Source organism: Narcine bancroftii, chromosome 11 (assembly GCF_036971445.1).
Source record: "Narcine bancroftii isolate sNarBan1 chromosome 11, sNarBan1.hap1, whole genome shotgun sequence".
Lineage (NCBI taxonomy): Eukaryota > Metazoa > Chordata > Chondrichthyes > Torpediniformes > Narcinidae > Narcine > Narcine bancroftii.
Window position 1 is genome coordinate 75,018,123 of NC_091479.1, and position 26,692 is coordinate 75,044,814.

The 26,692-nt window shown below is 42.6% G+C and overlaps 1 protein-coding gene across 3 annotated transcripts in view; it reads left to right on the forward strand.

Moving 5' to 3' along the window:
• LOC138745914 (rho GTPase-activating protein 8-like) overlaps window positions 1-26,692 on the forward strand; it is a 71,983-nt gene that overhangs the window by 31,390 nt on the left and 13,901 nt on the right. For 2 of the 3 annotated variants that reach the window (XR_011346581.1, XM_069903432.1), the window contains exons 5-11: window positions 818-949; window positions 2,122-2,208; window positions 3,207-3,305; window positions 13,231-13,341; window positions 17,065-17,138; window positions 19,224-19,301; window positions 20,127-20,255. Coding sequence is in view for 2 of the 3 variants with exons in the window: in XM_069903432.1 (XP_069759533.1) it covers window positions 818-949; window positions 2,122-2,208; window positions 3,207-3,305; window positions 13,231-13,341; window positions 17,065-17,138; window positions 19,224-19,301; window positions 20,127-20,255 (710 nt within the window). In the remaining variant the exon portion in view is untranslated. The remainder of the gene's footprint in view (window positions 1-817; window positions 950-2,121; window positions 2,209-3,206; window positions 3,306-13,230; window positions 13,342-17,064; window positions 17,139-19,223; window positions 19,302-20,126; window positions 20,256-26,692) is intronic. The other variant, XM_069903434.1, reaches the window with a different exon arrangement.

A 26,692-nucleotide genomic window follows, 5' to 3' on the forward strand; every position in this document is an offset into this window, starting at 1 on the left:
AATTTCACCATGCAAAACATTCAACAGCTTTGCCACATTTAGTGCTGGGGAAGTCGGTGGCATTTTTGCAGAATTTGTTTTTAAATTCAAGATCTTTGCATATGTATTTACTTGAAATCAGTGATTATCTGTGGCTTTTATTGAAATTGGCAGATGGAGATTGTTGGCTGTGGACAAGTGGGTGGGTATAAGCTGGCCAGGTAGTGGACCTCATCAATTTTGTACTGTTCCTTAATGATGTACAGCTATTGAATAAAGAGAAGCTTCAGCGCTGCAATAAATCTGCTCCCCCTTGTCCTCATGGGTAAATAAGCATGGTGTCAAGGCTCAAGGTTTTGATTGTCCATTAGATTGAATATCCCCAACATATCCCAAATGCAGGCATTTGTGGCTAGCACACTATGCCAACTTGGTTGGCATGGGTGAGTTGGGCTGATGGGCCTGTTCTATGCTGCATTACTCTTATCTCACATCAAGAGAAAATATAATCTGAATTCTGCAGGTATTATTGCCAACTGTTTGTATCAGAGATTCAAGCAACATGCCTAACCATTCCCAATATATTCAACTGTGATTGAAATCTTACCAATTTCCCCCCCCCCCCCCCCCACCACCTCTTGGTAAATTCTTTCTAAGTTGATCCTTGTCATATTTTGTCAAGGTGTCTGATACTGTATGTGCTCTATTCTGATCAATATAAATTTCTGCCTGTAATCATAATGGGCTTTGGACAAGTTTAAGAAAACTTGTGCTTCAGAAATCACCCAATTTCATAGGAAATAATTTTGTAATAACTTTACTTCTCTACCCCGTCTAGATATTTGAAGTACACACTGGATCAGTATGTTGAGAGTGATTATATTCTAGTTTACTTTCACTACGGCCTGAAGAGCAGCAACAAGCCATCTTTAAGCTGGTTACAGAAAGCCTACAAGGAATTTGACAGAAAGTAAGGCAAATTCATCCAAGTCTGTCAACCTGTGCTTGCTAGCAAATGACTTATTAAGAATCCAGCTGATTTCTATGTACATTAAAATGTGCACCATTTCCCCTTGGACAATGAGAAAGACTTAATAAAGTTATACAGAAGGGAAATGGGAACTTTGCCCCAACTTGCCAAGTCATTCAAGTTCCCCATCTAAGCTAAATGCAGTGTGCTGAAGGAACTCAGCAGATCGAGTAGCATCAGTGGGAGAAAAGGAATTATCGATGCTTCAAACTGGAGCCTTTCATCAAGACTGTAGATTTCTGGATATGCAGTCTCCTGTATGCCCCATCTGAGCTTGTTCCATTCGCCTGCACTTGATGCACACACCTCTAATCCTTTCCTATCCGTGTGCCTGACCAAATGTTTTTAAATGTTATAATTGCACCCACCTGTACTGCTTCCCCTGATAGCTTGTAAGAATTGGAGCAGAAACAATCTTCTATTCTGTTGAACTACCCAATAAGAGGATTTGGTGATGCCAAAGTTTGTCTGTAGTGGCAATTTGTTAAATTGTGTGACTTCCCAAGCTTATTTGGCAAATTAACTCTAATAATTAAGGGGCCCATATAGCCAAGTAAAGTGTCTGGTTTTACTTGTGGCTAAATTACTAGGAATGAACACTCTTTAGGTAACTGAAAACAGGTTTTAAGGTGAAAGAGATTAAATAGGAAAGGAGTGGAGCATGGGGCAATGAAGAACATTAAAGACTAATCTGGAGGGGAAGAAAATTACAACCAAGTGTTGGAAAAGGGAAGTTCTGGAATTTGTAGTTGCCAAATCATTGTTGAATCCAAGTTTGTAAAGCATTCAGTCAGATGAGTTTTTTTTCCATTGAGGTGGTATTTTGTGTCCTTGAAAGTATAAGGAGAGCAAAGACAGGAATGAAATTGTAATAACAGGATTAGATAAGATTGGGATGCTTGTGGACAAACAGATGTTTCTCAAAGTGATCACTCAGTCTGCATTTGGGCACTCTTGTTGAGGGACTCCACACAGTGAGGTGTAAATATTGTGCACAATATTGGAAGAAGTGCAAGTAAATCATTGCATCACCACAAAAGTGCTTAATAAGAAGCAGCTCATAAGGTAGACATTTTCAACATCTTTTCTTGAAGATTTTTTTTCTTTTCTAGATACAAGAAAAATCTCAAAGCTCTTTTTGTTGTACATCCAACAAACTTTATCAGAGTTCTCTGGAATATTTTTAAGCCAATTATAAGGTATGTTTTGTGAAATGGCATGTAACTGCATTACTCAAAGCCATAAGAGCAAAGTGAAAAATGTAATGGTGAGATACTTTGGCTTGGACATTTTGACTCAAAGGATATGCCCCCCTTTCTCTGCAATATCTACTTTGGGTTACTGAAATGGCTAGATTGCTTTGGCTTTGAATACATTCTGGTGCTTCTCTGTGTCTTTTTTGAAATGGGAAGCAGAAAAACCATTGGAAAATTTTACATGACTGTGTGGTTGATGCTCTTTTGGCCTTCACAATTAGTTCTGAATGGGATATTATAAGTTTGACAAACTTGGGTGGTTTTCTCTGAAGGATATAGGCTGAGGGGAGATCTGAAAGAAGTTTATAAAAATTGTAAGAGGCATTGATAAAGTGGACAGTCAAATTTTTTTTTTTCCCCAGGATAAAAATGTTACATAATAGTGATCATTCATTCAAAGTGAGGGGGGTGGGGGGCGTGATGTACAGGGCAAGTTTTACTTTATAGAGAGATTGCATGGTAGGTGCCTAGAACAGACTGCCAGGAGTAGCAGTGGAAACTGCCACAATGGTGGCATTTGGAGGCTTCTACATCAATCATTCTCAATGGGAGCCATATAGCCACCACCCCCCCCCCCCCCAACCACTGCCCCATGTTGAGGCAACGGCACATTAAAGGGGGGAACAGACTGAAATCATAAAGTACTTTTTATGTAATCAGTGGGAGAGAAGTACAGAAGAAACAAACTAAACTTGACTGCTTCACAGGGAAGAGGTCTGTAAACTTTGAGCAGACTCCTAAGGGGGCCATAGCCAAAAAAAGGTTGAGAATGGCTGCTCTAGATATTCAGGGAATTGAAGGATGTGGAAAAAATGTGCAAACAGTAGAATTTTAATGTTGTTATCCTGTTTGGCACAGATATTATGGGCAAAAAGGTTTTTTCTTGTGCTCTATTGTGCTATGCTGTGTTTACATTCGTCTGTTGTTGAATTTTCTTTCAGTCATAAATTTGGAAAGAAGGTCATTTATGTAAATTATTTAAGTGAACTAAGGGAACATCTTAACTATGATCAACTTATCATTGCCCCAGAAGTGATCAGGTATGTTTTAAGATTATTTTTAGCTCTAGATTTTCTTTGGTTGTATGTGGAAATCTTTTGGTTTTTCCTCGTGTATATCTTGTAAGGATAAACAATTGATTTTTGTCACGGTTGCTACATTTTGGATAATCAGGAATGCTCTATGCTGCTATCATCTGTTCAGAATTGCTGGGGTGCAATTCGGTTTATGTTGAACCAAGACTGGGCTAAAATTTAAGACTATCAAGTTCAAAGTGATAGGATTCCCAATCTGTGTGGTGTCCTGTGGCAACTCGTTTGTTGATAGGGATGAAATGCAGAAAATCAGCATTATTCTGATCATTTTTTTTCTCTCTTCTCACAGTTAGTCATAGAGATCCAACAGGTTCTATGACCCAGCAAATCCATGCCAAACATCAACCATCCTTTCATGTTAATCCTATATTAATCCCATTCTCCCTGCATTCTATCAACTTCTCCCCCTTGCTGACACAAGGATAGTTTACAACATCCATTTAACAGAGCCTCATATCTTTAGGTCATGGGATGAAACCAGAGCACTGGGGGGGGGGGCGGGGGAGGGGAGGGGGGGTCACAGCGAACATACAAACTCTATGGACAGCACACGAGGTGAGGATTAAGGCTGAATCTCTGCAGTGAAGCGCCAGAGTCTCTACTAGCTGCAATACTGTACCATCAATGTTTTCCAGTGATTAAACTAATTCATATGAATGTTTAATTACCGTGACCTTTCCTTCACTGTTTCTGCATTTCTCATGAGGCATCCTATGATGTCCAGGTCATTTCTTCAGAGTTCTCCAGTAGTAAACTAATTTTTATACACTTATGTAATTACTCTGATCCTTCCTTCATTATATTTTCATTCCCCTTCAAGCACGCAATAATGTCCAGGTCACTACTTCAGGTCATGTGAAACAGTCTTATTTTTCTTGGAATAAATTGTGATATGGTGAGCTGATGACAGGTTCATAAATTCTTGATCTTGCCAGAGCATGTGGCCCTTCTTTCACTGTCACTACCACAGAGGACCTGTCTGTTTGAAACACCATTAAAAATGGCTTGTTGGCCCATCATGTTTTTACCAACCATCATTCCTGTCTATTCTAATCCCACATGTCTGCGTTAATTCAAATCTCTCTGTCTTGTTTATTTAAGCTACCATTCTCTCGCGCTGCCCCTCCCCCTGCGCTGCCCCTCCCCCTGCGCTGCCCCTCCCCCTGCGCTGCCCCTCCCCCTGCGCTGCCCCTCCCCCTGCGCTGCCCCTCCCCCTGCGCTGCCCCTCCCCCTGCGCTGCCCCTCCCCCTGCGCTGCCCCTCCCCCTGCGCTGCCCCTCCCCCTGCGCTGCCCCTCCCCCTGCGCTGCCCCTCCCCCTGCGCTGCCCCTCCCCCTGCGCTGCCCCTCCCCCTGCGCTGCCCCTCCCCCTGCGCTGCCCCTCCCCCTGCGCTGCCCCTCCCCCTGCGCTGCCCCTCCCCCTGCGCTGCCCCTCCCCCTGCGCTGCCCCTCCCCCTGCGCTGCCCCTCCCCCTGCGCTGCCCCTCCCCCTGCGCTGCCCCTCCCCCTGCGCTGCCCCTCCCCCTGCGCTGCAGATGCAATTAAATATAGAGGTGTCAGATATCTGAACGAGTTATTTGAACAGCTAAGAAAAACCTGGGATTGTCATCTTTGAAGTTCAATGAAGAATGTTAAAAGGGTTTTTGGTGAAAATAGTCAGAAATTGTGGGGGGGGCTTCAATAGAATGGCAGAAGCATCAGTAATAAGATTATATATACATTTAATTGGGAGAAAAAAAGAGGGGGCCAATGAGAACATCTCTTTTTCAACCATAAAATTCTGACTGGTCTGTACTGCCTGAAGGAGAGGTGGAAGTGGATCCAATAACAATAAACCTCAACAAAATTTAATAACCTCTTACTCTCATATTCTGATTTTTCTTTGCTCTCCCTGTATTGCACAGTTAGTTTGTTTGCATTTGTTATCTGTTTACAGTTCTTTTGATTGTTTACATGTTCATGTTGTGTTCAGTGAATTTTTGCACTACCAATTAGTGGTAATTCTGCTGTGACAGAATTTTAAGTGATGTCAAGTATGTACTCTGAAATAATACCTTTCAAAAAATGTATGGGTTAAACACTTGCAGAGGTTAGGGGGAGGGAGGATCCAGGGCTATAATGTGTTCTCTCTTATAAGTGTAGACTATTGATTTCTTTTTAAAATATTTTTATTGATATTCATACAATAGATTAAAAAATGAACTATTTGTGCTACAGACTAGTAAAAAAAGTTACAATAATGAACATATGTTTAAAAAAAATTAGAAGCACAAACTTAAAGTTGCAATGGAACCTAACATAAAAGAAATTCTAAACCCTTCCTCTAAACAAGGTTGAAGGTTGACATTTTTAAAAAAAATCCAAGTGGCATAATCTTGGAGAGAGAGAGCTCCAGGCCAAAATTCACTAACTCTTAAGGATATGATGGTAGTCCATAAACGAGTTCCATATCATTTGGAATTTGATATTTGAATTAATGACAGCATATCTAATTTTTTTTCCATTTAAACGAGACATAATATCCCTTAGCTATTGTGCATTTGTAGGTGAAATGTTGCCGTTCCAGTTAATCAAAATTGCACGTCTGGCCATGAATGAAGAAAAGGATAAAATGTAACATTGAATTGGTTAATATAACATCATCATCACACAGTATCCCAAAAAGTGCTATTAAAGGGCTAGGTTCCCATTTTAATTTAGAAATAACTGATAAGAGTTTGAAAAAACCTCTAAAAAATTTTTCTAAGCTCGGGCAGGTCCAGAAAATGTGAATTAAGGAGGTATCACCTGTTTTACATTTGTCACGTTGGGGATTTGTGTCCAAATAAAAATGAGACAGTTTAACTTTAAATGTATGGTCTATGAACCATGCAGCAGACAAAGATGTGCACAAAAGGAGGTAGTGATAATCAATTTAAGAAAAGCATTCCACACCTCATTGGACATTAAAAAGTTCAAATCTTGCTCGCAGGTGTTCTTGATTTTAATTAATGAGGCCTTTCTTAAATTAGCCACTTCGTTGTAAATAAGAGATATTAAGCCTTGATAGGGAGGTTGTGGTTCAAAAAAATTATTCAAGAATGTTCACCTTGGGAATTCCAGGAAAATTAGAAATTTGGATTGAACAAAATGCCTAAAGTCTACAAGAATAATCTTTAAATAAATTGAAGTTCGCAACCAATTGTTCAAAGGATGCAAAATTGTTGTCAGTAAAAACATGTGGTCTTTAAAAGATTTAATACCCAATCAATGCCACTCATTAAAAGCTGCATCTTGCAAAGAAGGTTGGAAAAGATTATTGGGTGTAATTGGGCTAATAAGAGAAAAACTATGTGTAGACTATTGAAAAGGGAATGTTATAATTTGATTTAAATGTGCTCTTCCTGAAACTGTACCTTGTTTATAGTCAGTGCAGTATGGAATTGGCAAGCACAACAAGAAGGACATCAAACAATGTAAAACTAAATTGCTGAATTCTATTACGAAATATGACTAACGTTAATAAACTAGACCCTATTATTTCAGCGTACAAGTTGAGTCTTGAAACCCTCAAAAATTAGGGGTCAACTTGTAAGTCAGATTTTTAAAAAAGCAACCTTAAATTCAATTTAAAAAAAACACTCAATGTAGATTTGGCATACAAGACTACCCCACCGTCGGGCGCCGCTATAACCAACCCAGGCATTTTGCAGTTGTAGAGCCCAAGGTCCCTGCTTCTGCCTGGAGCTAACATGTAGCTGTGGTTCCTGCACCAAGCGCGCTGGACAATGAGGAGACTTCTTCAATGCAGACGGCACCCTACCCGAAGTTGAAAAGGGAGTCGCCAGCTCCAGCTGCAGCCAAAGCTGACCCAGCACTGTTTGGCATCTTCCCAGTCAGAAGCAAAGTTTTTGTTTTAAAACTTTTTTAAATTTGCTTAATTACAGAGTTTTTTTACTTGGTGATTAGTGTTATAACAAAGTTTGGGTTGCTGCTGGGAGGCCCAGTCTCTGGCATATTCCTTGCAGAAAATTGGGTTGGGGGGGGTGGTCAACTTTATATGCCTGATATATGATTAAAACCATGAAAATGGGGACTCAACTTGTCTGAAGGTTGACTTAAATGCCAAAATATACAGTCTATAAACTTGCACTGCATTTTATTGCTCTTTCTACTGGGCCTTGAAATAAACACCAAAAGGCAATAATATATTGTATGCACAAATAGAAATTATTTGTTAGTACTGATTTTGGAATAATGAAATCTTAATTTTTAATTCCATTCCATTAATGTAGCCACATGGTCACAGCTCTCATTGAGCCTGCTGTTGAAATAAATGCACTTTTTAAAATTTAGTGTTTTGAAGATAACTATAGAAGCCGCCATCTGTATAATCAAATTACAGCTCATAATTGTGGCTGTAATACTATTCTTTGGTTTGCTTTTATAAATTCAAACATCATTTCAGATTGCATCAGTATTGGTGCCTATTGAACAAAATTGTATATTTAACATTTGGAAAAGAGATGTGTACATAAAATAATCCTACAGGCTTTGACCTCCAACTTTCTTGCATGGTTCTTGGTCTGAGGCTATAGGCCATTTCAGATAGCCCAAAAGTCGGGATGTAAAGGCGGGGAAACTCCCTCAAAATCCATAATCACCTACCTTTCTGAATGTGTGGAGGCAGTCTCCAAGCCGCATATTCCAACCCCTTGCTGAGAGGGATAATCTCCACAGCGCAGCCCTCCTCCGATCAATCTGAATGTACAGCCGCGCTAAGTGGTTAATTAGGGGCGGGCTGATGATGCCATCAGCCTGCGACCCATACCCCCACTCACCCCTCTGCCTCAAGTCTGGGGCAGTGGGGAGCCCTTGGGGCAGCGGGAGATGGCAGTGTGGACTGTCGGGGCAGTGGAGACTGTCAGGGGGTAGCTGGTGTGGGCTGGGACAGCCACACTGGGCTGCTTCGGCCTTCGGGGCTGCTCTCTGTGGCTCAAAATGTGGCAGAGCAATGGTCGCCTTCCCTACCCATAATCCCCCTACGCAGCTGGAACAGTTCTGGGAACCATAGAGTGGTTTCAGCTGCATGGGGGATTATGGGTAGGGAATATGGCCATTGCTCTGTCACGTATATTATGATGGGTAGCCCTATGGCACCAGTTGTCACACCTCTGTCAGATCTGGAGGATGCTATGAGGCACCTCTGGATAAGAATGGGATGCTATCTGAAAGTTCCCATTTTTTCATCCGCTCCAAAGCCAGACTCAAGGCGGAGGCCTTATGTGAGAGTTGGAAATGTGGTAGAGAACTTTTTCTTCCAACCTGCTAATTCCTTTATTATACATGGAAAATTTTTTTTCTCATTCACCGCATTTTGAAAGTTCTACTGTTTTGCACCTAGCCGTCAGAGTATTTACTCGCTGATGCCCACCCAGAGCATGTGGTTTGTGAACTGTTGATGAACAGGCAAAGGAGAATCAATCCAAACTTGTATTCATTTCGTTAAAAGACCAGGTTTGGAGAATAAGGAATGGTCCTGGGCGCCCAACAAGAAGGATGCCAATACTGTGGATATAAGGCAGAAAGAAGTGGCAGAGAAGAGTGGATTGTAGTGTCATGTATCATGGAAACAGCCTCTTTTTATGATTACAAGGGCATTTGAGAACTTCAATGTTTTTTTACCCCAATAAAGAAGCAGAGATCAGGGAGAAAGTAAGGATGGATAATCACTTCTGCTGGTTGGCCATTTGTGTGTGTGAAAGTGCAGAGTTGAGAATGTCATTGAAATGTAGATACCATTTGAAGAATGGAACAGCAGATTAGAAGAACCCTTTCTTCTGCCACCCTCCCCCAGCACACATGATACCACAAGACATCCTCCCCCAGCACACATGATACCACAAGACATCCTCCCCCAGCACACATGATACCACAAGACATCCTCCCCCAGCACACATGATACCACAAGACATCCTCCCCAGCACACATGATACCACAAGACATCCTCCCCCAGCACACATGATACCACAAGACATGATACCACAAGACATCCTCCCCCAGCACACATGATACCACAAGACATCCTCCCCCAGCACACATGATACCACAAGACATCCTCCCCCAGCACACATGATACCACAAGACATCCTCCCCAGCACACATGATACCACAAGACATCCTCCCCCAGCACACATGATACCACAAGACATCCTCCCCCAGCACACATGATACCACAAGACATCCTCCCCCAGCACACATGATACCACAAGACATCCTCCCCCAGCACACATGATACCACAAGACATCCTCCCCCAGCACACATGATACCACAAGACATCCTCCACCAGCACACATGATACCACAAGACATCCTCCCCAGCACACATGATACCACAAGACATCCTCCCCCAGCACACATGATACCACAAGACATCCTCCCCCAGCACACATGATACCACAAGACATCCTCCCCAGCACACATGATACCACAAGACATCCTCCCCCAGCACACATGATACCACAAGACATCCTCCCCCAGCACACATGATACCACAAGACATCCTCCCCAGCACACATGATACCACAAGACATCCTCCCCCAGCACACATGATACCACAAGACATCCTCCCCCAGCACACATGATACCACAAGACATCCTCCCCCAGCACACATGATACCACAAGACATCCTCCCCCAGCACACGATACCACAAGACATCCTCCCCCAGCACACATGATACCACAAGACATCCTCCCCAGCGCACATGATACCACAAGACATCCTCCCCAGCGCACATGATACCACAAGACATCCTCCCCAGCGCACATGATACCACAAGACATCCTCCCCAGCGCACATGATACCACAAGACATCCTCCCCAGCGCACATGATACCACAAGACATCCTCCCCAGCGCACATGATACCACAAGACATCCTACCCAGCGCACATGATACCACAAGACATCCTCCCCAGCGCACATGATACCACAAGACATCCTCCCCAGCGCACATGATACCACAAGACATCCTCCCCAGCACACATGATACCACAAGACATCCTCCCCCAGCACACATGATACCACAAGACATCCTCCCCCAGCACACATGATACCACAAGACATCCTCCCCCAGCACACATGATACCACAAGACATCCTCCCCAGCACACATGATACCACAAGACATCCTCCCCAGCACACATGATACCACAAGACATCCTCCCCCAGCACACATGATACCACAAGACATCCTCCCCCAGCACACATGATACCACAAGACATCCTCCCCCAGCACACATGATACCACAAGACATCCTCCACCAGCACACATGATACCACAAGACATCCTCCCCAGCACACATGATACCACAAGACATCCTCCCCCAGCACACATGATACCACAAGACATCCTCCCCCAGCACACATGATACCACAAGACATCCTCCCCAGCACACATGATACCACAAGACATCCTCCCCCAGCACACATGATACCACAAGACATCCTCCCCCAGCACACATGATACCACAAGACATCCTCCCCAGCACACATGATACCACAAGACATCCTCCCCCAGCACACATGATACCACAAGACATCCTCCCCCAGCACACATGATACCACAGGACATCCTCCCCCAGCACACATGATACCACAAGACATCCTCCCCCAGCACACGATACCACAAGACATCCTCCCCCAGCACACATGATACCACAAGACATCCTCCCCAGCGCACATGATACCACAAGACATCCTCCCCAGCGCACATGATACCACAAGACATCCTCCCCAGCGCACATGATACCACAAGACATCCTCCCCAGCGCACATGATACCACAAGACATCCTCCCCAGCGCACATGATACCACAAGACATCCTCCCCAGCGCACATGATACCACAAGACATCCTCCCCAGCGCACATGATACCACAAGACATCCTCCCCAGCGCACATGATACCACAAGACATCCTCCCCAGCGCACATGATACCACAAGACATCCTCCCCAGCGCACATGATACCACAAGACATCCTCCCCAGCGCACATGATACCACAAGACATCCTCCCCAGCGCACATGATACCACAAGACATCCTCCCCCAGCGCACATGATACCACAAGACATCCTCCCCCGGCGCACATGATACCACAAGACATCCTCCCCCGGCACACATGATACCACAAGACATCCTCCCCCGGCACACATGATACCACAAGACATCCTCCCCCGGCACACATGATACCACAAGACATCCTCCCCCGGCACACATGATACCACAAGACATCCTCCCCCGGCACACATGATACCACAAGACATCCTCCCCCGGCACACATGATACCACAAGACATCCTCCCCCGGCACACATGATACCACAAGACATCCTCCCCCGGCACACATGATACCACAAGACATCCTCCCCCGGCACACATGATACCACAAGACATCCTCCCCCGGCACACATGATACCACAAGACATCCTCCCCCGGCACACATGATACCACAAGACATCCTCCCCCGGCACACATGATACCACAAGACATCCTCCCCCGGCACACATGATACCACAAGACATCCTCCCCCGGCACACATGATACCACAAGACATCCTCCCCCGGCACACATGATACCACAAGACATCCTCCCCCGGCACACATGATACCACAAGACATCCTCCCCCGGCACACATGATACCACAAGACATCCTCCCCCGGCACACATGATACCACAAGACATGGGTGCAGAAATTCAGCCCTTCGAGTCTACCCTGAGCTGATTCATTTTCCCACTCAGTCCCACTGCCCGGCCTTTTCCCCATAACCTCTGATGCCCTGGCTAATCAAGAACTTCTCAATCTCTGCCTTAAATACACCCAATTACCTTGACCATGAAATATTATCATAAGTTCAAAAAGAGGTTGGAACATTTTAAGTGTGTTTCCATTTCCTTTTATAAATGTAGAATACAAAGAAAGATGGTCAGGTGACTACAGTGAGAGTGAGGCTGGATACAGTAAAAAGACTGTTATTGAGTGGGGATGATTGAAATATTTTTCATTGTTTTAACAAGATTAGATTTATGCACATAATCTATCTGCAACTTTTCTCCATTTACCATGGATTTTTGCTAAAGTTAAATTGTTTTTATTTGGAGGCTCAACAGTTATTTCTACCATAATCTCTGTTAACTACTAATAAAAATACTCTCTTCTGAGTAAATTAACTTTGCTTGGTGTTCAATTTGACTCTTCTCTCTAAGCCCAACCTGCCTCTAAATAATAATTGGAATTGTTAATAGCTATCCTGTTTAACTGCTCCAGTTGAGTTAACATTGCCACAAGCATGATGAGTTTTATGTTGCCAGTAATTTCCCACCATTTAAAACACAAGCGACATGAAAATTCATTCCAAAGAATGAATCCCTGTCATATCATGGTTTTTTTTTGTCTTGAAGCACTGTTTCTTTTCCCCAGCTGTGCCAACAGAAGTATAATTTATTGTATTTAATGTACCCACTGTGCTTTGCAATGCTCCCTAAGGCATTAATTCCTAAGGTTTGTGCTTTCAGTCCTTTTTTTAAAATTACCCGGCAGTTCATAGATTATTGCCTTTATGCAGTTCACTGGAAATTTTGAGGTTAATTTCAAAACATAAAATATTCTGGAAAATTGTTACGATATTGTGATATCCCACTGACCTTATTTGGTAATAATGCCCATCACATTGCTTCTGGACTTATTAAGATTGTTTGTTTAATGGCAATATATTGGTGTTCTCCATCACCAAAGAAGTTGAATGGCCATAGGAGTATGCTATTCAGAGAGTGATCAAATAGCATGTTTAGCATTGTCCTTGAGTACATTTGTTTAAAGTGATAATGATATCTTTCTGTCAGATATGATGAAAAACTGACAGCTTCCCAAAAGGAAGGACTGCCCCAACCAAAAAGGATTCCTCCACCCCGACCTCCCCTTCCACAACAGCAGTTTGGAGTTAGTCTGCAGTAGTAAGTATCTACATTTTTTTGTCCTAGATTTATTAGAATTACTTCTTTGTAATTTCATATTTAACATAATACTCAGCTTGGGTAAATTGCTGAGATTATTTATTAAGCAGTGAATTTCAAGTCAGATCCAGTAAGTGTACATTTTGATGCCTCTAGTGTACATTTTGATGCCTCTAAATATTATTAAGAATTCTGTCACTCCCACTTTGGAATGGTCAGCTCCTCTGTTACCTGCTGAAAATTGATGGCATGTATGTGCACTCCCACCTTGGAATTTGCCATTGATACCAAAATTCATGGTGCAGAGAACAGTGAGGAATATTGTGTTAAGTTAAGACACCATATTGATCAGCTGGAAAAGGAAGATTAAATTTGAATTAGACAAGAGCGAAGGGTTGCATTTTGGGAGGTCAAACCTGGGCATGGCATATACAGTGAATGGCAGAGGCCAGGGGAGTATGATTGAACAGAGAGAGACCTTGGGGTGCAAGAGCAGAGTTCCCTGCAAATAGGAACAGAGAAAATCTGGTTGATGAAGAAGACAGATGATATCCTTGCCTTTGTCGGCCAAGAGTTATAATAGTTGAGATCTCGTGTTGCAAACAGTGGAACACACGGGGAGTATGTGCGCAGTCCTCATTACCACATTGTAGGAAGAGTGTGGATAAATTGGAGGACGCAGAAAGATTCTCAAGGATATTGGACGGTTTGAGTTATCAGCAGAGAGTGGATGGGGTCGGGTGGGGTTTCCCTGGAACAAAGGAGATTTTGTTCCTTAAAGGTGACACAACAGAGATGTATAAAACTATCAGCGGCATGGACAAGAGAGAAAGCCAGAGTCTGTTTCCATGGCAATAATATTGAAACCTAGAGGGCACAGGTTTAAGAAGTAGTTTGTGTATGGAATGAGCTATCAGTGGAGGTAGCAACTACATTTAAGTGGGCAGGGCATAAAAGAATATGGAATTAATGCAAGCATGATGGGTGGCATAGAAAAGGCGGGCTGAAAGTCCTGTAATATTATGACTATGAATTTCATATTTTAAGTCTGATTTTTTTTGGTGAGAATTCAGGATACGTGTTGAATTCCTAACTTCTTAAAAGATCCCATTTTCCTCTCAAATCTATAATTGAATACTAGTTTGCTCGTGGGAGTTTGAGCTGGCTATTGTTCTCTCTGATGCAAGGTGCATAGGATATCTGCAGTATTTCTTTAATGAGCTAATTCAGGACCGATCTGAGATGGATTGGATTATTTGGTAACTTTTCAGTTTCAAAGGGGCAGAGAAAATAACTTCTGGCCTCTTGGAATGTCTGTTTAAAGGAAGGGTACAGAAAAGTTCACTAACCGATACACATGAAGTACGATCAGTAATCCTGAACTGTGAAATCTGGCCGTGATGATTTGTTGTTTGTATTTGCTGTATTTCCTTTCATCGAAGAAGCTGCCATTTGTCCCAGTTCTTTCTAGCAATCCCATCAATTCCACTCCCCCACCTATTTCCCTGAAATATGTTTTTTTTCCAAATACCTACAATCTCTCCTCCCTGATTCTCCTACAGTATATCACACCAACACCAAGGGCTGTTTTCGCTATCCTATTAGCCTACCAGTGTGTCCTTGGGAAATGAGAGTAAACCAATGCAGTCAAGCATAGAACCAGCAGACTCCACATGCACCACTCCTCATTTGGGATCAAAGCTGGAGCTGTGAACCAACATGCAATATGTTGTGTGCCTGTCTATGTGCAATCTCTTTAGTGCATCAGATTGAGGGATGTTTCAGCAAAAAACAATCTTCTTTGGAGCTTAATTCCATGAAAATTGTTTAATTTTTCAGTATCCTTGGTGTACATGCATTGCACAATAATGAACCTTAATGGATAGAATGTTTTCTTGCTTTCAGAGTGTAGTTACTCTGTGAATGTTAAAGATGACAGACTTCTGATGCAAATAAATGCCTGTCACATTGGAGCCATTACTTCAATAGCACAGTGAGTTTTTTTAAAGAAAGAAAATACATTAAAAAATCCTTATTCACTAAGACAGGGCCATTGTACCTTAGTGAATGGCTTTTGATAATATTCCTCCTCAAGATTTTCGCCACATTTACACATTGTCCTTTGCATCAGCCATTTTCTGGAAAAGAGGATTTTGCATGTAATTAGAGGTCCCCAGCTCTATTTCACCACCTGAATCCACTGCCTTGTTGCAACTTGTTAGCCATCCAGCTGCAAATGAGCTAAAAATTTCCATGATCTCTAGACCAATTTTAGAGATTCAAGGTGAATTCTCATTGCTGTCACCTTTTAGGAGATTGTAATGGGAAGTAAATGCTTGACAGCAACACACTTGTGCAATAGAAGACAGAAAATTGGGATAAATGGGTTCTTCTCTGTTTGACAATCAGTAGTGAGCAGAATGTGGCAGGAATTGCTACTGATCCTGCAACTGGTCATGATGTACATTAACAATTTGAAAGAGGGAGCTAAGTGTAGTGTATCAAAGTTTGCTGATGGCACCAGATTGAGAGGAAATTTAAATTACATAGAGGATGAAGAGAGTTTGCAGAGAGATAGAGATAAGTTAAATGAGTGGGTAATGGACTGGGGAGTACATGTTGGTAAATGTGAGGTCATCCACTTTGGTAGGAAAAACAAGATCAGATTTTTAAATTTAAATGGTGAAAGATTGCAATGCACTATTGTGCAGGGGGACTTGGGAATGTGCAAGACAACTGAATGTTGGCCTTCATTACAAGAAGGATTGCATTTAAGAGCAGGGAGGTTCTGCTGCTACCCTGCAGGGTACTGGCAAGGTCACGCCTGGAATACTGCATCACTTCTTCTCTCCTTATTTGAGGAAAGATTTACTGGCTTAGGAGGCTTTGGAGAGGAGGCTCACTAGGTTGAATCCAGAATTGAGGGGGTTAACCTATGAGGAGAGGTTAATTTCTTTGGTCTATACTTACTGAAATTCAGAAGAATGAGTGGGGATCTTCTAGAAACATTAGAAATAATGAAAGAGATAGGTGAGATAGAGGCAACTAGAACTAGGGGACATAACCTCAAGATTCAGAGGAGTAGATTTTTAAATTTAGACATAGAGCACTGTAACAAGAAATTCGGCCTACGAGTCTGTACCACCCAATTAACACCCAATTAATCAATACCCAGGTACATTTTTGAAGGGTGGGAGGAAACCGGAGCTGCTGGAGAAAACCCATGCAGACATGGGAAGAGCGTGCAAACTCCTTATGGATGGCGCAGGATTAGAACCCAGGTCCAATCCCAATCGCTGTAAAGACGTTGCGCTAACTGAGAGAACAGCCTTTCCCAGAGAGTAGTGAATCTCTGGAATTCTCTACCCAAGGAAGCAATAGAGGCAGCCTTATTAAATGTTTTTAAGACAGAGTTAAATAGTTTTTTGCATAATAGAGGAATCATGGGTTATGGGGAAAAGACAGGTAGGTGGAGCCCATTCCACAGCTCAGTGATTATCTTATTGAATGGCAAAGCAGGCTCTGAGTGAGATGGTCTACTTCCTTGACAAAGATTTTGTTCATCAAACATCTTGTTGGTTTGATGTCAGTGCTTAAAAACACTCTTGCAAAGTTCCGTCAGATATTTTATAAAATAGTGTGTGTAGTTTTTTTTTAAACTTTCATTTTGAGGCAGCAAAGTTCCTGAATTATCAAAATCTATTCTTTTTTTGAAAACCCTAGTCTCCGAGAAAAAGGGAATGGAGAATTTATTCCTCTGGTGATGAGACAGACAGTGCAATTCCTGAAACAAAATGGTATGTTGTATTCTCTCTGTGTTAAGAATGTTTACATCTCAAATAACTATCTGTGGAAAGTTGTAACACTTTCAGTGGTGTAATTAAAGCCATCTACTTGTTTTTTCTAATTTTGAACAAAAGTTTCCAGCTCTTTGAATTGCTCTTTATCCTTTAGTCACAAATTTTCTTGGCCTTTTCCTGTGGCCTCGAGTGGAATTTGTATATTCTCCACTACTCCTGCCACAAATAAGCTCTTTTGTACATCCTGCACCTGGGGAGATTCCCACATTGCGAACCGTATTGCAGAAGAAAAATTGTAATCTCATGTATAGTTGTGTGTCTTGCACATGGCCACTATTCATGTCTCTGGTTTGTTGATAGTATAATGGATATTGTACCTCTGTACCTTGATCTTTTATTCCTTCTATACCAAATTAAAGTCTTCTTTTTCCTCTGTTGGTCATTGACATGGCTTTAAGTTTCTGCTCTGGCACCTCAAGATTGTAAAGCTTATTATCTCATTTAATCTTCCTTCTAGGGCTTTAACTTTGAAGCCATAGTTTTAGATCACTTAATTGTTATTTTGTCATTTACTGATTACATTAATCTCTTGCTTGCAGCTTTATATTCATCATAAGTTTGAAGTTTAAGCGATCATGGCCAATGTGATTTTAGACCAGCTGTGCTGTGTAACTCTTCTGCACAGATGAGTGGGTTATCCTGTGAGGGGAGGTTAGGTATGTACCCACTTTGAAGCAGTGAAAGGAGACTTGAGTGAGATGTGCAAGAAAGATATCAAAGCATCTTAATAGTGTAGATGTGATGTTTCTTCTTGTGGAAGAATCCAAATTAAGGCCAATGTTTCAAACTAAGACATTGCCCATGTAAAACAGATTTTAGGCACTTTTCTGTTCTGAGGGATGTGTGTCTTTGGAACTTTGTTCCTTAAAACGTGGTGGCATGGGAAGTGGATGGAGCCTTGTTAAGAATGGGGATGAAGTCTTCCCATGGGTAGATGGGAACATGGATTGCAGTCAGATCACTCATCATTAGCGGGCTTGAAGATCCAAAGTAGCCTCTACCTCCTGCTCATTTGTTTGTACAACGTACCAAGGAAGAAATTAATCTTTGTAGGAGGCCCATTGTACCCTCTTTCCAGAATTCATTTCCATCAATTTCAGTGGAACAAGATGCCGAGGGGAGTTCAAAGGCAGCCTGATATTACAGTACTATGTTTACCTGACTCGAGTAGGAAAGATGACATGTGCACAAGCACGCATCCACTATGGCTGCAAGTTCAGTGAAATGCTACTCCAAATGCTTTTGGGGATACAGTTTAAACATTTTTAATATTTAAATGACATTTTACACCATTTTCAGCCTGTCATGGTTCATGCATCTAAAATGCTGGAAGGCACGAACAGAATAGATGTAGAAAAGTTGTTTCCCATGGTAGGAGAGTCCAGGGCAAGAGGGCACCACCTCAGGGAACAGAGATGCTTAAGAATTTCTTAAGCCGGAGGTGGAATTGGTTGTCAGAGGCAGTTGTGGAGGTCAGGTCATTGAGTGTATTTAAGGCCAGTTCTTGATTAGCCAGGGCATCAAAGGTTACGGGGAGAAGGCTGGTCAGTGGGACTAGTTGGAGAAATGATGGGGTAGACTCAATGGGCTGAATAGCCTATTTCTGCTCCTATGTCTTGGCTTTGTGACATTTTTCAGCATCAGTTGTTCTCATTTTGAAAGGATACTGTTTTTAACAAAAAAATATTTTAAGGACTTGCACTCTTGAATACAGTATTAGTAAAATGAATCGACCAGTACCATCCTATCTGATGATCTGCTGTTTCAGTCCTGAGACCTTTGAGCATACTTTCAAGTATGAAATAGCTTTACATGTGCTAAATTTATGCTAATAGAAAAATAAATATCTGTTATCCATGACTTTCTAACTTTTTAAAAAAAAAAGTTTTGAAGTATAATCAAGAGATTCTCGTTGTGGGCCCCGCTGATTAAAATACCTTGATTTGAATTTGGGAATTCCAAAGCACAGCAGCAACAGCGAAAACAGTTTGCTTGAAACTTTCGGCGTTCTTTTCTTTGTAGCGCTTCAAACAGAAGGATTATTTAGACGATCAGCAAATGTCCAGATCATAAAGGAAATCCAGAAACAATATAATCTGGGTAAGTGTCCAACTGATCAACAAACCACTTGTTTATAATGTGGTAATACAAAGAATTAAAGATCCGCCCCCATGACCTTTTCAGGTGCCAGACATTTTGATAATTTCCCAGCACTAGTGATAAATTGCAGTTCAATATTATTTGTTTGTTTTGTATTTGAGGTGCTTATGTGAGTGAAAAGGGATTTTAGTTGTTAATGAAATGGGGTAAATTTTTCATACAGGTACCAATTTTTCTGTTGGACTTGCTCACAATTCTTTGCCAGCAGTGGCATTTCCATTCTAGTTCATGTACTGCTGGCTTGCCCCATGCTCCACCACTATAGACTCACAAGAGTCCAGTGGTACAAAGCAAGCTTCCATAGACTTCCCAGCTGGAAACCTTCCCACTGAACCTGTTGCAGGACTGGAATCCAGAAGGATGATCCTAATATTTGGGAGTATTATGAAGAATATAAATATATTGAAGTAATGCAGTAAGAGGGTGTTGGGATATCAATAGAAGAGGATTGTATGGGAGTGGGGAAGCTGGGTGCGCTCCCGCTGGGGAAGCTGGGTTGAAGGTTATAGTTTTGCTTTTATTGAGAATGGGTCATTTGAGGCAGGTCATTATTGAAATTCCTGGGGTGAGACTGTGCAGCAGAAAGGTGACAATAAAAGCAATAATTGTCAGTGCTTTCTGGAAAATTCTGTTATTTGACAAATATGGGGAGATTAGTGTATTTGCTAGTGTGATTATTTGTGTATGTAGCAGAATGTGTGTTCCATATGCAAGAATGTGGATGCATCTTGTAGAGAGTAATAATATATTTAACTCCAAATGTAGGAAAACCAATTAGATTTGAGGAGTATGGAGATGAGCACATTCCTGCTGTTATCTTAAAAACTTTTCTCCGGGAGCTTCCACAGCCACTTCTCACCCCTCAGATTTATGATCAGGTCCAAAACATTGGAAGTAAGTAAAAGTTTTTATTTTTTTAATCTCCCAACACCTCTCAACTGCTTGTGACCTAATGCAAGTGTGCACCCCAAACAAGGGAGTGCTGTGTTTTATCTGTTTAAATACTGTAGATGTTTTTATTTCAGAATAAACTTTATTTCCACCCAAAAAATGGTGAATGCAAAATAGCATATGGTTTTCTTTACATTCGTAGTGTTATAACATCAGAACATTCTATGTACAAAGCACCAGTTGAATAGAATTGTGGAGCTGTGAGAGCACAGATCCGAGATTTTATGTTCTTGTTTGAAATCTGATGCCAAGGAAGCATTACAGCCCAGGATCCTCTGCATCTTGTGATGTTCTAATCTTTGCTGTTCTGCTACCATATTTATTTAATAAATCAAAACCTACCCATGCACAGCAGGCCTCTAGATGTCAAATATGCATTAATGACTTGATCCTTCTAAGCTGTGAAACAATGATATGAACAAATGGGCAGAATGTCTGTTTGCAGTGCTTACCCGTTCTAGGTTTTAGAACAGCCCCTACCCAGCCAACCAAGTAGCAGTCAGACAAAAATGTCATCTTGGTTTGCTTCAGGATAAGAAAACTCTGGCACAAATTTTGTTGCTTTGGTTCTCATCAAGAGGTGATTGGAGTTTGGAATGCACTGCTGGAGGTTGTGGTGGTGGTGGAGGAGGTGACTGCCACAACATTTAAGTATCTAGATGAACACTTAAATTGTTAGCACCAACCTATACTTGTCTCATTTACCAGCACTTGAAGGCTATAGACCAGTAGACTCGATGGTTGATATGGGTGGGTGATTCACATCACCCGTTTCGGTATCGTATGACTCTACATGAAACAAAGGATGGATTTCTTCTCACTGTAAAGTCTCTTGTCTGAAGAATCAATCAAATTAATCTATGTTCACATGGTTGAAGATGAGTTCCTACTTGGATTATTGCACCTTTACAATGAAGACTAAACTAGTTTGTCTGATAACCTGTAATTTGTGAATAAGGAGCTTAAATCCCTCTACCAATATTGCCGTTTTCTTGCCTATTTTCTAAATCTACTTTTCTATTCTTCTTACCGATGGCTAATTTCCCATTTCCTTTATATGTCCCATCTGTTGTTTTCTCTCCCAATCACTCAAACAGCTTGTTTATGGCCAGGTTGTATCATCTTTGCATCTTATTTTCCCTCCTACGTGAGTCTGTGGCATATTGTTCCTTCAAATAAAGTCTCTTCATTGGGGGGAAGGGGGGAAATAAAATATTTATTTGAGCTCACGCTTTTCCTTTTTCTTCATTATAATTTCTCCTACTGCACTTTTCTGTTTTATCAGTTACAAAATTGCATGCATTTAGTTTTCATTTTTTGCTAGTTTACTTGCAATGTGTTATATCCCTCTTTAATATACAGTGCTGTTCCATATCTACTCGTATTGTTTTAGTCGATCATGAGCTCCCGCTTTTGACCCAAAAATCACCTATTTTCTCTATGACCCGTGTAAAAGTTGACTCCCTTTATTTTTGGCACTGGCATTTTGGCCCAGTGCCCCGACTGCAGACCCTCACCCCATCCACCAGAGCTCCTGACACCTCGCCCACTCACTGAAATTCCCGACCACAGACCCTCACCCCATCCACCAGAGCTCCTGACACCTTGCTCACTCACTGAAATTCCCAACCACAGACCCTCACCCCAACCACCCGTCCAGTGGTGCTCCCAATGCCCCAACCATGGACCCTCACCCCATCTGCCCACCGGAGCTTCTGACTCCCTGGGTCCTAATGCCCTGGCCACAGACCCTCTCCTAGCCCGGCCACCTGACACCCTGAATGCTGACTTACCACCCAGTCCTGGCCATTCGAGCTCCTGATGCCATGAACGATGCAGGTACTTTCTATGGTCAAAGTATGACCCATGTAAAAGTCAATGACCCACCCCACCCCCCCCCAAATTTGACAAGAAAAATTGGTCCAAAAAAAAGCCAACTATTACACAAGTGTATATATAGTAGTTTATTTAAAACAATTCCTGATGTTACCATTATTTTTGGGGTTAACCGTAGTTTGATCATAGTTTTGGTCAGTTATTCCATGAGAATATATTTTAAATGAATTGCTTAAATGCCTAGTCATTTTTAATCCAAATTTCTGTTCTCTCTCTCTTTGCCCCTTGTTTGTTTAAATTTAAGACTCAAGTTTTTGACAACTGCATCACTCTCAAAATTAACTTGAATTTCTCTTGTTACTTTCCCAAATATTTTCCCAAGAAACTTTTCAACCCTGTCTTGTACAGTGTTTAGCTGTAAAATAGCTTATTCCTTTGTGGTCTCTTTGACACATTGTTCAATAAACTACCATGATTGAATTCCATGACCTGTCCTCGAGTATTTCAGCTGAGGCTTACTTGCGAGCATTGTTGTGTCTGAGTCAGATAATTGGGTGCTCCAGCCCCACTCCATCGACCTGGAAGTTCTGTGAAAGTGAGACATTAAAACTCTTCTGCCTTGTATCTTTGATATCAACCAAACCAAGAACAGCAGAGGAGTTGGTGCTTGATGTCCTGGTTAATCAGCAACAGTAAAAAGAATGTTTTGTAGTGAGTGGCGCTGTAATTTTTTAAAGAAAAAGCACGTGACAGAAGTCATTTGAAAAATAACTCCTGCCCAGCCTCTCTTTCGTTTCTCCTTTCAATGATGTCTTAAATGCTAAATGTCAGCTCATTGGTGTTTTGGCTCCACTCACACAAGAGCCTGAATGACGGTTCGAGAACTAAGTGGTGCGATCTGCCACATGACCCCCCCCCCCCCCACCACCACCAAAGAACAGGAGTATTGGAGGTGGTTAGGTTATTGAGGTGAGGAGTGGATTTGGTCGCGATGTTGGATGCCCTCTGCGGCGGGGTTGTGCACTGGTTGGTCAATGTCCCAAGTGTGCCAGCTTGAGACGGTCCATGGAGACAGTCTGCTACCCGTGTCAATAAACTTGGAGCCGTCATTCCGTACCACCTTGAACGGGCTTTCATATGGCAGATGGCAGGGCATCCTGTGCGCATTCCTGTGGAGGAATATATAAAGGCAGTCCTTGAGATTAGGTGGAATGTATGAAGTCGTAGGGCCATGCCGGGTGGCCAGGATAGACACCAGTGTACCCACCTTTTTCCTTAAGGGTATGAGTACCAAAGCGGGAGATCCCTGCTGCTGGAATGAAATCTGAGATCATTGAAGGGGCTCTCTCCATCAATTCTGTAGCCAGATCTTCCTTCGGTGCAATACAAATACTTAAAAGTACTCAAGGCAGTTCATCTTTCCAATCCGGTCCCTTAAAACGTGCCATGAGAGTCATTTTCATAGGACAGTGAAAACTTTCCATTTGACTGGGGATGATCGGCTGTCGACCAATCTGTGCGATTGTGAACCATAACCTGGACATAAACTGAGCTCCTCTGTCAGAGAAGATGTCCGTGGGTAGTCCAAAACCTGCTATCAAATTAGCAATGAGGGCTTTCGCACAAGCTGAGAGAGAGAGGTGTCGGAGAGCGGGACAACCTCTGGCCATCTTGTATCTTGGCCAGGGAGGTGAGTGGTGCCTTGAATGGGGGCAATGGGCTAATGATATCCACATGGGTGTGAACAAACCTGTGCTGCGTGGGTGCAAAAACCTGTAGTGGGGCTTTGTTGTGGCGCTGAAATGTTGAGGGATGTCCTTGCCTAAGCGCCGACTTGCTTCTGCAGACCGTGCCACATGAATTTGTCCGCTACAAGCCTTCTTGTCATCACCACACATCAGGTAGAGTAGGCCTTGGCTGACTAGTGGATATATCACAAAGTAGGTTGGCATTTGCTGAACCAAAACATCTACATCCTCCAATTTCAATCCTGATATGGCAGTGCGATACGTGGCCATCTCCTCCTCTTCCTGCTGTGCTGCTGCCAAAGCCGTGTAGTTTTTACCGGGAGTAGGAGAGAAGCGATGGTGGTGCAGGAGAGTGTGTTGGTAACTAGATTGTTCTTCCCAGCAATGTTTTATTGTAGTCATAAACTCTGAAATGTAGGAGAGTTGTTGTACTGACCAATGATCTGACATCTTGGCAAAGGCGAAGATCAATGGCTTGTGATCCGTGTAGACCGTGAACCTTTTGCCTCCTAGGAAACAGTGAAAATGCCATATGTCCAAATAGAGGGCAAGGAGCTCTCTGTCAAAAGCACTACTTTTCCTCCAGTGGGCTCAAATGATGTCTGAAGAAAGCTAGGGGGTTTGCAGGTGCTGTTGGTGAGCTGCTCCAGGTCCCCACTTACCGCAGTACCTGAAGCATCCACCATCAGAGCCGTTGGTACATCACCTTCAGGTACATGAGCACAATGGCTCTCGCTCGCGCTCCTTTGGCAGTCTCGATCGTGGTCGTGGCCGTGTCATTCCATTTCAGATCTTTGGGATGTCCAGACAAGAGTTTGAAAAGTGGCTGCATAACTTTGGCTGCAGCTGGCCTGAAACGATGGTAAAAGTTAATCATGCCAACCAACTCCTGCAGGCCTTTAAAGGTGGAGGGTTTTGGAAATTTGCAAATGGCCTAGACCTTGGAAGGTAGTGGAACTGCTTCGTGCTGACAGATGTGAGGCCAAACTGACATTTGACCAGGTTGATCGCTATCACACAGTCATCTAGCCACTGACCTAGATGAGGGAGATGGGCCCAGTGGTGCTGCTGTGAGAGGCTGGCAATAAGGATGTCATCCAAAGAAACTAATACGAAATCCAGGCCCAGGGTCATTGTGTCCATTAGGCGTTAAAATGTCTGGGTTGCGCGTTTTAAACTGAAAGGCAAACAGAGAAATTCAAATAGCCTAAATGGGATAATCAAGGCAGTCTTGGGAATGTCACCCAGGTGAACTGGGATCCAATGTACCTGCACACCAGGTCTAATTTAAGAAAATTTTAGTAACGCTGTGAAGGATTACAGAGAAATCCTGTATATGTCACAGACACCAATAGTACCCACAAGGTCTCCACTCTCCAGATGCCTTAGGTACCATACGCAGTGGTGATGCCCAAGGGCTGTTGGAGCAGCAAACAATTCCATTTCCACCATGTGTCGGAATTCGTCTTTAGCCAACCGCAATCTATCACGAGGTAGCCTGTGAACTCATGCATGCAGGTGGCATCCATCAGTCGGAATATGGTGCTGTTCTTCATGTTTCAGTTGGGCCATTGTGAACTGTGGAGTAATGCTGCTGGGGAATTCTGCTAGAATTCTGGCATATTCACTGAGTTGAGGTGAGGTGCGGGCAATGCCGCAGGGTGCAAGGCGAGGGACTCTAAAGTCTTTGAATTCACTAGATAGCATCCTTTGAGATCTACTAGAAGGGTGTGTTCTTAATACATCAGAAATGATAAAGGACCAGCTGAACTGTGATGAGCCGAAATTGAGTGGAGCGTCCAGATGCTGCTGTTGTTGGTGGCCACAAGAGGCAGCCCCTTCTTTCCTGAACATGTGTCTGGGCCAGAGGAGGGTAACACATTAACCTCTGCTCCTGTATAGATCAAGATCCGACAGCCTGAGTGTTGATCCCAGAGGAAATCCCAGAGGTTGTTCTTGTGACCGGCCGTCACTGCCACTAATGTGGAATTTCCCGATGCGTGCAGGGGTGATAGCAGCGGTGGGTTGCAGCTCCCATTCTCTGATGGTCATAGCGCCACTGTCCTGTCGTCGCTGCATCCAGTCAAGTTTGACGCCACACCACTATCCAGAGTGGGCAGGGTTCATGTCCTTTGCTGAGGCACTGCTATGCGACCAACCGAAAGTCTACCATGCTGCTTTGCTTGTCACAATTCATCAGCACAGGCTGCTAAAACAACTGGGGTCATTAAAGTCTTCGTCTGCAAACATCAAACAGTTGTCTTCTGGCATTTTCTCGAGGGGAAAAAGTAACTCAAAAAGCAGAGAGGGGTTGTGTCCATCCATGAGTTCCAGCATCTCATTCATTAGTTCGGAAGGAGTCCAGGACGTCCATATGGAGAAGCCGTACTGCCCTGTTGCGTCTTACATAATAGAAATTCTGCTTCAAGTGGATGTTTCAGTGGCTTTGTACTTTCGAATCTCCTGAGATTTTGAAAGATTTTATAGTCCCCTCCATGATGTTTGGAACAAAGACATTTTTTTTCTTCCTTTATTTGTCCCTGAGCTCCACAGTTTTAAATATTTAATTAAACAATTCATGTGATTAAAATCTGGAATATGTACTTTCATTCAAGGTTATTTGTATACATTTTGGTTTGACCATGTAGTAATTACAACACTTTTATACATAGTCCCCTCATTTCAGGGCACCATAATATTTGGGTCACATCAATGCTATGTATATTAAAGTAGTCAAGTTCAGTACTTCTTTGCATATCTCTTGCATCCAATGGCTGCTTTAAATCTGTGATTCAT